General features: G+C 39.6%; 1 protein-coding gene across 2 annotated transcripts in view; it reads left to right on the forward strand.

Moving 5' to 3' along the window:
• Med14 (mediator complex subunit 14) overlaps positions 1–13,159 on the forward strand; it is a 91,115-nt gene that overhangs the window by 55,100 nt on the left and 22,856 nt on the right. For both annotated transcript variants that reach the window (XM_087600013.1, NM_001191727.2), the window contains 7 exon segments: positions 214–374; positions 459–605; positions 1,667–1,758; positions 3,110–3,262; positions 3,532–3,801; positions 8,624–8,761; positions 11,586–11,697. In XM_087600013.1, the coding sequence (XP_087456139.1) occupies positions 214–374; positions 459–605; positions 1,667–1,758; positions 3,110–3,262; positions 3,532–3,801; positions 8,624–8,761; positions 11,586–11,697 (1,073 nt within the window).

Consider the following 13,159-nt stretch of genomic DNA (forward strand, 5'->3'; position numbering starts at 1 on the left):
TGATGGGGGGGTAGTTGAGGAGGAGTTAAGATGAAAATTCTAATATAGGTTGATGTGAACTGATGTGGCTTAAATATTACCAATTGCTGGAAACTGTTGCTTTGTAGAGGGGATCCAGAAACCATGTTGAACCTAAAGCTCTGTCGTTATACCCTGTGTGCCATGTTTACTCTGTGCATAACATACATTTCATATGCTGTCTTTCATCACCAGAATTCCTCCCTGTAAAGGAATCAGTGAGGAAACACAAAAGGCCCTGGACCGTTCTCTTCTTGATTGCACTTTCCGATTACAAGGTAGAAATAACCGCACATGGGTGGCAGAGTTAGTGTTTGCAAATTGTCCGCTTAATGGCACTTCTACCAGGGAGCAAGGTGAGATCTTTACACACTGTTTTTGCTTATGTGTGTAGTTTTAAAGCATTGATTACTATTAGTCTTCTCTTTTGAATCCTTTAGGACCATCCCGACATGTTTACCTGACATATGAAAATCTGTTGTCTGAACCTGTTGGCGGTAGAAAAGTAGTTGAAATGTTTCTTAATGACTGGAGTAGCATTGCCCGATTATATGAGTGTGTGTTGGAATTTGCACGTTCTCTACCAGGTACATGTAATAGTCTTCCTTTTAAATTAAAAGTACCTTCTTCATGTAAGAGAAAAGGTAAAACCTATATATTGTTTAAAAAAGAATATAGTCCAAAGTGTATCTGAGGAAAATTATCTCCTTTACCTCGGTGTGCCTGCTGTCTTTTCTCCAATGAAAATAGCTGGTTTCTTTTATTTCTAGAAATTTGGGCACATAGACTTATGAGTAATACACTTTTGCGTTATAATACGGTACTCATCTACTGTGCACGTGCAGTCTAATAAACATTGTGCTGTGTCAGCTTGACACCACTCTAGAGGACCTGAGAGGATGGAGGCAGTAAATGAGGCAGACGAAAGTCTCATGCGTTAGCCAACTTCATTCAGGACATCATGTAATTTATGCTGCGAGGGTCAGCACTCCTATGTGCTACACCTAGGAAGGGAACAAAAGCACTTTCCAAGAATGATTCTGTGTTTTTGAAGAAATTGAGGCCATAGGATACTTGTCTTGTTTTGGGGGGTGTTTTCTCATAAATGCTCAAAATTATCCCACGGCTCAATTCTTGGGCTGGGACTAGCACCAGCATATTTAAATTGAACAGCTTCTTAGGAAATAGGTAATCCCCTGTGTTACAGATGACAAAAACGTTATAGAGACTTAAAAGCTTGGCCGAAAGTCGTAGAGCTGGTATGTGTAAGAGCATAAATCGGTAGCAGAGGAGGCAGAGAAAGTGCTTTGCTGTATTAGCCACTGCACTAGACATTTTCCGTGTCTCTCCTCCTCTGTCCTGCCTTTCCATGCTTCTTTTACTACTGTCTTTTTAAAACAACGAACAGCAAACAAACAAACAGGCATGGCAGTGTGGGCCTGTACAGGCCCTTGACAGGTAAAGTCAGCAATATCCAGGAGTATATCCATCATCCTTAGTACAGAGAGACTCTAAGGGAAAATCTGGGGTTCAAGGAGATCTTATCACACCAAATTAGGCATTGAATTTGCCAAAATGCCCTCCTTTTCATACCTGCTTTTTAAAAATGTGCATGTCCTATCAATTCATTTTATTTGTTTCTGCTTAGAAATACCTGCTCATCTGAATATTTTCTCAGAAGTTCGTGTTTATAATTATCGCAAACTTATCTTGTGTTATGGAACCACCAAAGGAAGTTCAGTAAGTATATGAATTAAAACAGGGAAGCTCTGGGGAGGCTTGAGAGATGGCTTAGTAGTTATGAGCAAGCACTGTCAGTATTTCCAGAGGACCCGATTCAGTTCCCAGCCCTCACACAGAAGCTCACAAGACATACATGCAAGCAAAACACCAATGCATGTGAAATAAAATAAATATAATAAAAATGGAAGTTCCTTTCTTATGTATCTTTTTTTTAGTAGAGAATAGAGTTTATTCAGGGCATGGGGAGGGGAGTTAAGAGGGTATTAGGGGCAGAGAGAGAGAATAGAGAGAGAGAAGTAGAAGATTATGGAGAGAAGGGGGAAGGTAATGGGGAGAGAGGGGACAAAGGGGTAAGATGGTGAGAGCAAGAGAGGAGCAAGAGTTCTTATGTACCTTTTAAAAATAAAAACCTTAAATGACAGTTGCCAGGCATTGTGGCTTGGAAAAGAAACAAAGAAAAGAAAATTGCCTTAAATAAAGGCTCAAGTAACATCATAAATTCTAAATGCTTTGCTGAAATAAAAGTATGATATATGCTTAATTCTTTAAAACTGTAAAATAAATTATAGTGTCTTTAGAGCATATGATCTTGATTATAAAACAAGCACTTTGACTTTTTTTTCCTTCACTGACTTCAAATCAATTGAGATTCATGTCTGTCTGTATATGAATGGCTGTGAGAAATACAATTTATCTTTGGTTTGAATTATATGAATATATTCATTCTTTGTTCATGTCTTAATCCTAAATAATACTCCCTGTAATCTATACTTATTTACTTCTTTTCCTTAAAAATCTAATCAGTTGGGAACTAAAGAGAGGACTCAGTGATTGAGATGTTGTACTTGTCTCATAGAGGATCCTGCTCTGGGTTCCCAGCAGCCATCTGTAAATCCACTCCCAAGGTTCCTTGCACACCAGCTATGTACATGGTGCACAGAGACTTATAGAAAACGTATACTCTTTCTCTTTAGACATTCCTAACTAGTGATGTCTGAAGGCACTAGTCATTGAATGAGCATGCATCTAAAGTAGCTTCCTCTTCCATTGTAACAGTGCTTCTTAGCTGGTGGCATTGAGAATATGACTCTGCAGTTGAATAGAAAAGGGAGGCCTGAGAATTAAAGATATTTTTTTCTAGTTTATATAGAAAAGGGGAGCTGATATACATGCTCATAGGCTCTGTTCATCTATTTGAATATCATATTTGGAGTTTGGGACCAAATTTTGCATTACTCATTTTTACAAAAAGATCTCATGTCAGTGTTTGCTTACTTGTCTTTTATCATGTTTTCATTTCAAATCTGTAACTTTGCAATTTGTTCAGCAAGTGCTCTCTTTGATCTAGATTAGTATCCAGTGGAATTCCATTCATCAGAAATTTCACATTTCTTTGGGAACAGTTGGCCCAAACTCAGGTTGCAGTAACTGTCACAATACCATTCTCCATCAGCTTCAAGAAATGTTCAACAAAACACCAAATGTGGTTCAGTTATTACAGGTAATTACATTCACTTCTCTGTCTTAAGATCTATTAGTGTGTTATTACAAAAGAACTCAAAAATTATCTGCATTTGTCTTTAATGACTAAGATGAATGTCTTTGTCTTTCATGTTTGAAGCACTTCCTTGAAGAACTTAATTAAAGTGATCTAGTCTACGTCAAGAGAAAGTTTTTTAGAATGTCCCAGAATGCTCATTTGGGACAGTGAGACATCAGAAGTTTTCTGCAGTTGTCAGGCAACTGAGTGATCTCTCCTGTTTCTTCTAGGTTTTGTTCGATACTCAAGCACCATTAAATGCCATCAACAAACTCCCTACTGTCCCAATGTTGGGCTTGACTCAGAGAACTAACACCGCCTACCAGTGTTTCTCCATATTACCACAATCATCCACCCACATCAGACTGGCCTTCAGGAACATGTACTGCATTGACATATACTGCCGTAGTCGAGGTGTCGTGGCGATACGGGACGGTGCCTATAGTCTTTTTGATAACAGCAAGTTAGTTGAAGGCTTCTATCCTGCACCAGGATTAAAGGTACACACTTCCTTGTTAGAGAATAAATGAACATATCCTTGAAAACAGTCCTCTGAGGGAGAAACGTGGTCCCATTAGGATGTAGTAAGCAGTAAAGTTGGTGTATCTCTCTGCAACCTCATTTTGGAGGAGCTAGGCTTTGCATGAAGTTCTGTGTCTTTGTACATGAAATGCTTGGAGCCCCTTGTTTCCTATTCTCTGGTAAGTAAGATGGAGCCGTGCATTTGCTAATTGGGACCTTAAAGGAAGACTTTATTGCTGGAGATCCTCATGAAAGGTATTTGTGGGGTCAAATAGTTCTAAAGGCTGGTTTTGAAAACTTCCTCCCTTACCCCACTTCTGCTGTGTTCCTGCTCCTTGGATAAACCTGTTTTCACTTGTCAGGTAGCTCTTTATGTTTATATAGCCATGTCTCTGAGTACCAAGGAACACTGTCCTTTGTTGAGTAATTTTCATCCTGAAAAAGGAGGATTCACACCTTTGAAAACTTGGTTTTATATCCTCTTTCCTCCTTCCAGTACATAAATAAATACATTGGCCTTTCTCCTGATTTTACAATAAGATTAAGTAGCAATTGTGATTCCATAGTCTTTTTCTTTTTAATATTCTTGTTGTTCTTGAAGATACATGATGTCCTTTTGGGCCTCCATATTCAACTACACACAATGCGCTCCCACAGGTCTACATGCAAAGGAACAAAAATCCCTAGTCAAAACAAGGTTGCGGGGATAGGTGTGGCTCATGGTATGGCATGGCGGCAGGAGCTTGAGCTGTGTTGCTCTGTTGTGCTCCTGGTCAGGAAGCAAGAGCAGGTTGCTTTCTCCTTTATTTAGTTCAGTACCCCAGACCCTGAGCCTAGGAAAGATGTTACCCACGTTCAGGATGTGTCATCTCAAGTCTCTTAAACCTCTCTGGAACCACTGTAGGACCTATGAAGGATTAGCTTACCCTGTCTTGGCAGAGCTTATTTAACAGTTGATGATCCTGTGTCTGTTCATTTTTTTGGACAGCATTTTGTCTGCATATGGAGTCAGGGCATTTCTTGCCCAGTGAGTGGCTAGCCTGCCACAACTGAAGCAATGCCACATGGAGGCATTGATGCTCAACATTTTCTTTGAAGTGGAATGGGGAGACCGTCAGGAACAGACATGTCTCGTAGTAAAACGATCTTTTAAAAATGAAATAATATTGAATGTCAGATTCTGTGGTTCTCTGACGCTTTTGAAGACCATCTATCTATATATAGCATAACTGAATTGTTAAACATTATTTTTAGCTATTTACTCTTTGATTGAAAATGAGAACATTTTATTGTAATTAACTAAATTAGAATCTAATACAACCATGAGTTTACTATCTGACCCTTAACTTGTATTAATCACCCTAAACAGTTTGTAATAGCAGCTTTTAAAAGGACTGAGTCTAAGCCTTGTATTCTCAAATCAGTTGCATAGGCGCAATTCCTGTCTAAGAGTAACAATAGCAATTTTAGATTTTGTATCTTCAAAGCTTTATACTAATGAAAACCTTAAATCTGTATTGATAATGAAATTCTCTATCAATGTAATGACAAAATATAGCCTCAATTTTGCAACAAAACATGAAGATCTCTACCATTGTAAGATTATGGCTATAAAATGCTTTTATTTAAGAGTAGATATAATAATCTATCCTTAGTCACCTAATTTCTTAGGACATTTCTATATGCCCCTATTTCTTACCAATCTTCTTCCCTTTACCTGAAAAAGAAAGGATAGAGAAGGAAAGCTAGAAATTCCTAAGTGTAAGCCCCCTATCTTATTTCTTCTGTGTCCATGACCATAATTATTTGTAAATTATCCCTTAAAGTAACAACGTTTATAATTCATAAAAACCAAAACCATCTACTCCAACTTAAGGTACTAGGACGACAGTATTCTTTTAATTGCTTCCTTCTGAATTGGGGAAAGGAAGTTGAAAAAGAGGTTAAGTCAAAATAAAGCTAGCTAACATTTGTTGTCTAGTCTTCATGTGTTGAGAAAGTTCAGAGCTTTTACTGAAGTTCTGACTGGAACTGTCTGAAAGGCTGGATGAACTGAGATCATTGTGGATTAGCAGCCTTTCCTCAAGCTGTTCTGGAAACAAGTCTCTGGAAACAGCATCAGTTGAAGCAGGATCAGGCAGGGAGCCCGAGCAACAGATCATTTCAGCATCCCAAGGGTGAATCTTGTCAGGCCTGCCCTCTTGGTGGTTCATTCTGTAATATATGAATCTTATAAACAATATTTAGTTCTATAAAAATATTTGTATGGAATATGCAAGGTACACAGATCAGTTAAGGATACATTTTTGCTCCTTGTTTGAGCAGGTGAAAGACAATAGTCTTTTTTATGAATTAGTTTGGTCAATAATCAATTGTAATAAATGTTCATTCATGCCACATGAAAAGATGGCATGATGAATTTTGAAAATTCTGTATCCAACAAGATTCATAAGCTATGTATAGCTGAAGCTGTGGCTAGACCATTTTTATGTCTCAGCCAGTTTCAGGGTTGTTCCTATATAGCGGGATCAACAAATCACGTTACCTGTCCTGTTTAGTCTTCTTGATTTCTTTTTCCTTCCTGTCTGCAATGAAGGTCTTCAGGGGGTCTTCCTCCATCAAATCTGACCCTTATTACTTTGAGCCTTTTTTTCTTTCCTATTAACACAGATATAGAGCCCCCTCTCCCCAAATAGCATGTCCTTAGTCTAGCAACCCAAAGTCATAAAAATATAGATTAATTCAGTTTATCAGCCTTAAGAGTTTGGTCTACATATATGTCTGTGCACCATTTATGTGTCTGCTTCCCCAGAACTAGAGTTACAGACGTTTGTGAGCTGTCATGTGGGTGCGTAGAATTGAACTGGTGTCCCTCTGGAAGAGCAGCCAGAGCTCTTAACTGCCAAGGTAACTGGCATTGCTACTTCCAAAGTGTCTCGAGAATCTGGATGGAAATAGCTTTGCTTCTTGGCTTTCCCGGTGGCTTGCCTTAGATTATGAGTCTTCTCATTGTGTAGTTCAGCCATCCGCTCTAGCAGCTTCCAACAGCTTCAAGAGTTATCACTATTTTTTCCTTCTCTCATTTGAAAGACCATGTTCCTTTAATAATGCTCTATGATTTTAAGGAAATAATGACATGCTTATTTGAAGATGGTAAGGGGGTATTAAGTGGAGAATCAGGGACTAGAAAGGAGGCTCGTGGGATAAGAGCACTTGCTCTGAAAGAAAGAGAATCTGAGTTCAAATTCCTAGTACCCATATATAAAAAGGACAGGCCACGCCTGGCTGTGTGTAACTATACATCCATTGTTGAATGAAGACAGCTGGTTTCCTGGAATTTACTGGCCAGCAAGCTTAACCTAAATGGAGAGCTTCGGGTTCTTTGAGATACTATGTCTCAAAAAAATAAGAATATGACACCCAGTGTCCTCCACTGACCTATACCTGAACATGGAATCTATGCACATACTGAGAGACACACACAGAAGGCATTGCTTGGGACATAAACTCTAGTAGTTTTGCTTAAGTTTTTGATAACATGTCGTATTTGAAAAGACTGTCTCACTCCAGATGGTTCAGGATTAAAATTATGAAATCTAAAGCACCAATAGTTAACTTTGTGTGTGCAAGTGTATGAGTGGGGTACATGCTTGTATTGTAGGAATGCGTGTGTAGGTGTGGAAGCCAGAGGTTGATGTTCAACTATTTTGATTCTTTATTTTACTTTTTGAGATGGAGCCTTTCCGTGGTCTTGGAGTTCACTGATTCACATGACTAGTTAGCTTACAAATCCCAGAGATCCTTCTAGCTGCAGCTTCCCAGTGCTGGGATTATACCTGTGCAGTGCCACACCTGGCGTTGTATCAGAAACCCTCTTATGTAGAAACACTTTACCAACGGAACCATCTCCCTTGTGTAGATCATATCTTTTTAAAAATAGAGTTTTGTTTTTTTGTTCAGCCTGGGCTCTGTTCCAACAGTCCTCTTACTCTTGCCTTCTACATGTCATGGTTATTGGCATGTGTTACCGTGCTAAGATCATTCACTTAATTCTTACTCATTTTTCTAAATTTTATTGTCTAGATTAAGGTGTGAGACCTTGTGCCTGTCATTGTGGCAAATGCTTCTAATTGTAGCAAATCAAGGTAGATAGATGTCTGTATTCAATGCCAGTCTGGTCTTTATATATAGTGAGTCCCCAGGTCAGCCAGGACTAGATAGTGAGATCCTGCCTCAACATCCCCCCCCCAAAACAAACAAACAAAGGAAAAAGGAACCTTTTACTGATGAGTAATTCCATGCTTATGTAGACGGCCTTCATTTCTGCGTCAGAGAATGCCATGTGGTTAGTGCTCTTAGGGTATTCTTAGTCTACTTAACTATTTTTCATTGCTTATAGTTTACCTCAATTGGCTATCTCCCTCCAGAACTCATAGTGTCTCATAAGGTTGTCACAATATCATTTTCAGGGATATACGTAATATATGTATTATACGTATACGTAATACGCTTGTGTTATAGTATTCTCATAGATTATACATTTTTTTACTTAGCTTGTGAGATGTCTCAGCAGGTAAAGGCACTTGTCGTCATGCCTGACAACCCAAGACTTGGCCATGGAAGCCACTTGGTAGTAGGAGAGAACTTACTCTTGCAAGAGGTTTTTTGGCCTCAACCAATATGCCATTGCAGATACATACACATGCACACACAAGCATACACACATATACAAACAAATGGGTACATGGGGAAAAACTTGGAAGATATTTTGCTACCGTAAATGTGTGTTTCTATCTGTAGACTTTCCTGAACATGTTTGTGGATAGCAATCAAGATGCTCGGAGAAGATCTGTCAATGAGGATGATAACCCTCCTTCTCCTATAGGAGGTGACATGATGGACTCTTTAATATCACAGCTCCAGCCACCTCAGCAACAGGTAAATGTCTCCCTGAAATTCTCCTTTCCCATCTGTGGAATAGCTTCTATAGGTGTTAGCATTTCTTTGTTAAAAGACAGGATGTCTTTGGAAGGCCTAAGAAGCCCAGGAAACCCCTATCTGTCAGAGACAGAGACAACAAGGAGACCTCTATCAGTAGGGAATGAGCACCTCCGGTCAAAGCCTTTTCCATTACTACACAATTCATTTTCTTTTTTTCTTTAAATATTTATTTTTATGTATGTGAGTACACTGTAGCTGTCTTCAGACACACCAGAAGAGGGCGCCAGATCTCGTTTCAGATGGTTGTCACCATGTGGATGCTGGGATTTGAACTCAGGACCTCTGGAAGAGTAGTCAGTGCTCTTAACCACTGAGCCATCTCTCCAGCTCTAGTATTCATTTCCAATTGGGAAAAAAGTCACCTGCTGGATGCAGGGCAACCTTTTATACAGCAGCCTTGCTCTGTCTTTCAAAGGCAGTTGTTGTAAGTTTGCTGTTGTTCACTAAGGAATCTGCAGAGCCAGCTAGACCATAGTTTCAAGGGTTCAGTAAGCCAGCCGATCACAGCTCCAAAGCTTTCAGCTCAGCTCTCTTCTGACTCCTTCCCATGTCTAGTTGGAACAGTCCTCAAGCCAGCCTTTGTTTCCACCTTGTCTCTCATGAAATAGAAAGTAGTCTGTCGTTAACCTTGTACTCCTCACCCAGTGCCTTTTGACTCCCGAGCATGGAAGAAGACTCTTGTGTGTCATAGCACATACTGCCTCTTGGCTGGAGCCTTTAGCAGTTGATGTTAGTTGTATGTGAATATACAACCTGTTGGCAAGGTTCCAAGGAACAGCCTTCAGAGGCACTTTATGAAGTAACTGACTGCTCCTCATCCAGAATCTTTTTCAACTAGCACAGTACTATAAATGCCCTTGGGCTGCCTTGCTTCTGGCCTGGTTACTTAGTAAGTCCAATTTACTGGTGCTTGTGTCTTTAATAGAGTACTAGCCTCTTAACAGCAGGAGAGTTTGTATATTATTCCTGACAGCTATTTAGTTTTCTTTCCTCCCCTGTATTTGGTTTTCTAACTGACATTCATAAACAGGGCAGCCCAGTAAGACCCAATATGAATGCCTCTGTAGCCAGAGTGGGGCTGTGACTGATTTTGAATTAGATGAAGATGGTAGACCATCATAATGGAGGAGGACTTTGTCCAGCAGTGCCAGAGGAGGGCTATTGCTGCTGCTGCTGCTGCTGCTGCTGCTGCTGCTGCTGCTGCTGCTGCTCCTCCTCCTCTTCCTCTTCTTCTTCCTCCTCCTCCTCCTCTTCTCCTCCTCCTCTTCCTTTACTCAGTAGCTTTTGAAACAGTCTGTGTTTGCTAAGAGTTTTATGTACCAGTAACTTTCATACTGGATATGAGATTTCCAAGTGGGAGGATACTGAGGCTCTGGCAGAAGGATTAGCGGTGGGTAGGTTAAGGAAGTTAGCGTGTTCTGCTGATATTCGGAAGATTCACCACTTTGTTACAACTCCAGAGATTCTTTGTTTCAGTTTTCTTTTTCTTGTTTCTTTGTTTATTTCTAAATCAAATGTCTGACAATGACACTCACAATACTTTGGGGTAAAAAAAAAAAACAGCAGGGGAAAAAAAAACATTACCACCAACAACAAAAATTGTGTTTTCAGACATAGTCTCACTAAGTAGTCTTGGCTCTCTTGGGAACTCCCTGTGTAGACCAGGCTGGCCTCAATTTCACAGAGATCTGACTGCCTAGTCTTCCAAGGTCTGGATTAGAGGTGTGCACCACCACACCTGCTACTTAACTTTTTGAAACATTCATCAAATGATGCATTGAAGATTTCTTTATTTTTGCCTTCTCTTTTTCTTCTTGTGGGGCTGGTACTTAGAGGTACCCAGAATGGTCCAATGATAAATATACTGTTGTGGGCTTTCCTACGATGCAGCCTCTGACAAAACTGGGCTGTCTCGAACCTCTGGCAGTACAGTCGTTTGTTCATACCGAGAATGCTGCTAAGGCACCAAAATCTGCATGTTGTGCATGCTCAGGCTGACTTCAAGAGGTTCGTTTGTGCTGCGAGGTTAAAGTTCTTATGAGATTATCTAACACAAAGAAGCTCATCAACAGGGCCTTTGCTGGTTCCATGTGGGCAGTGTCTGTGAGAGGATACAACATGCTTTTCTCATTGATGACTGAAAATCATGAAAGGGTTGAAGGCACAAACACAGAGTCAAGCAACATGAAGTAATTGAAGTGCTTTTAAGTAATTGAAATGCTGTTCTATATTTTACTATATGTGATCAGTACCTTAACTTTAAAAAACATGCTTGGAGGGGAAATGTAAAATATGCCATTCACGTGTGTACACTTGTACACATGTGTGAGTAACAGTATCACTGGAAAATGGATCAGGAGAAAGTGCACTGCTATGGAACTATGCTTACCACTTTTTATTTACTGCAAAAAAAGGTCCTAGTTAAAGGAATGGGCATTAAAAGATTCACCCTGATTTTACAGAGGTTAACATCAAGGATAGAAAATAAAACTGGCAGGAAAATGGGAGGCAGAAATGGTTATATTGAAGCAGGTAAGAAATGAGGGGTTTGGTGGTTTTCAAACAGCTGCAAGCCACCATTCTTCCAGACTTCATAGTTTGCATGGTCAACGCGTATTAGGAATAGATCTGTATCTAAATGGTTTCCTATATGCCAACCAGTGAAGCAGCAAATCCTGATATTGGTCTATGAGGAAAAACTACACATTAATTCTCTGGTTGACCAGCATGCCAACATTAATTTATCTCTTTTTTCCCCCAGCCATTTCCAAAGCAGCCAGGGACATCAGGCGCTTACCCTCTTACTTCACCCCCTGCATCCTATCACAGCACAGTTAATCAGTCCCCCTCTATGATGCACACACAGTCTCCAGGTAAGAAATGTGTTATTCTCTCTTCCTGTCCACCTTGAGAGGGAGCACTGCACAGGTGACCTCAAGTGTCACACAGGCTTTTCCCTGTTCTCTGTCCCAATAATTGCCTGCATTCATTGGAGTAGTGCTGCGACATCCACATTCGCAGTGCTTTAGGAGCATTTCAAGATGGTTTTACATGCCTAGAGCCAGACGTGTGGCACTCTTTCCAAGATTGCTAGTAATTTCATGGTCTGCATTAGAGGTTGACAGTCTTAGGCCTAGGGCCAAATCTTGACTACTCTGTTCTTAAGTAAACAAAGAAATGGAACAAAGCCATGTGAGCTTATATGTTATCCATGCCTGCTCCTTTTCTCTCTCTCCATACATATACATACATATACATATACATATACATATATATATATATATATATATATATATATATATATATATATATATATATATATATATATATATATGTTGAGACTGGGTCTAATATTGCCTAGGCTGGCCTTAAACTCAATATGTAGTCAAAGTCACAAGGTGATGAGGACGCTTCTCTGCCTTTTCCTCCCTAGTACTGGGATTAGAAGAGTACACCACCATGCCTGACTCCTTCGGGAACGTCTTTCTACTCCTGCTCCATTTGTGCAGCTTTGGGAGATAGAGTGATTTGTTCTCCAGCTCCCAGAGTCGGGCACATCACATATTATTTCTCCTGACAAAATGGCTTTGCTCAGCAGTCCTATGCACTGTCAGATGGGGGTGGCATGGGAAATTTTTACTTTTGATGAAATAGTTCTGTGGAATCTCTTCAGCCTGAGGTTCAATAGGAAGCTGGGTCCCAGCCCTGGGCTCTCATTTACCATCTAACAATGACAGGCATCAGATTGCTTAAGGAAAATAACCTCTCACCTTGCAGTTCCCATATTCGAATTAATATGATAAAAAGTTAAAACTGTTTTATCACAGAAGATGTATTAGTTAAAATTACATGTAAAATAGAAGACATTAAATAAATTTTCCAGGCATGGTGATGTAAATCTGTAATCCCAGGTACTTGGGAGGTTGGGGCAACAGTTTAAGGATCAAAAGTTTAATATCACAAAAAAAAACAGAAAAAAACAGAAAAGTCTGGGGTACAATTCAGTGGTTGAGTGGTTGCTTAGCATACATACATGAGGCCCTGTGTTCAATTTTTAGTAGTAAAAGAAGAAAAAAATTTAAAAATTACATAGTATCAATGAACTAATGGATGTTTTTATCATTTGAAGATGCTCAGCTTATTAGCTAGGGGTGTGTGTGTGTGTGTGTGTGTGTGTGTGTGTGTGTGTGTGTGTGACTAAGGATGGGACTCAAGGTCTCACATATGCTAAACAGATGCTTTACCAGTGACATTTCCAAACCCTAAGAGTTTTCATATTATAAAGCACAATTGCTATTAATATATTTTTCTTTTTTCTTTATACTTTTCTTTTTA

The sequence above is a fragment of the Rattus norvegicus genome, chromosome X (genome assembly GCF_021556685.1).
Source record: "Rattus norvegicus strain SHRSP/BbbUtx chromosome X, alternate assembly SHRSP_T2T, whole genome shotgun sequence".
Lineage (NCBI taxonomy): Eukaryota > Metazoa > Chordata > Mammalia > Rodentia > Muridae > Rattus > Rattus norvegicus.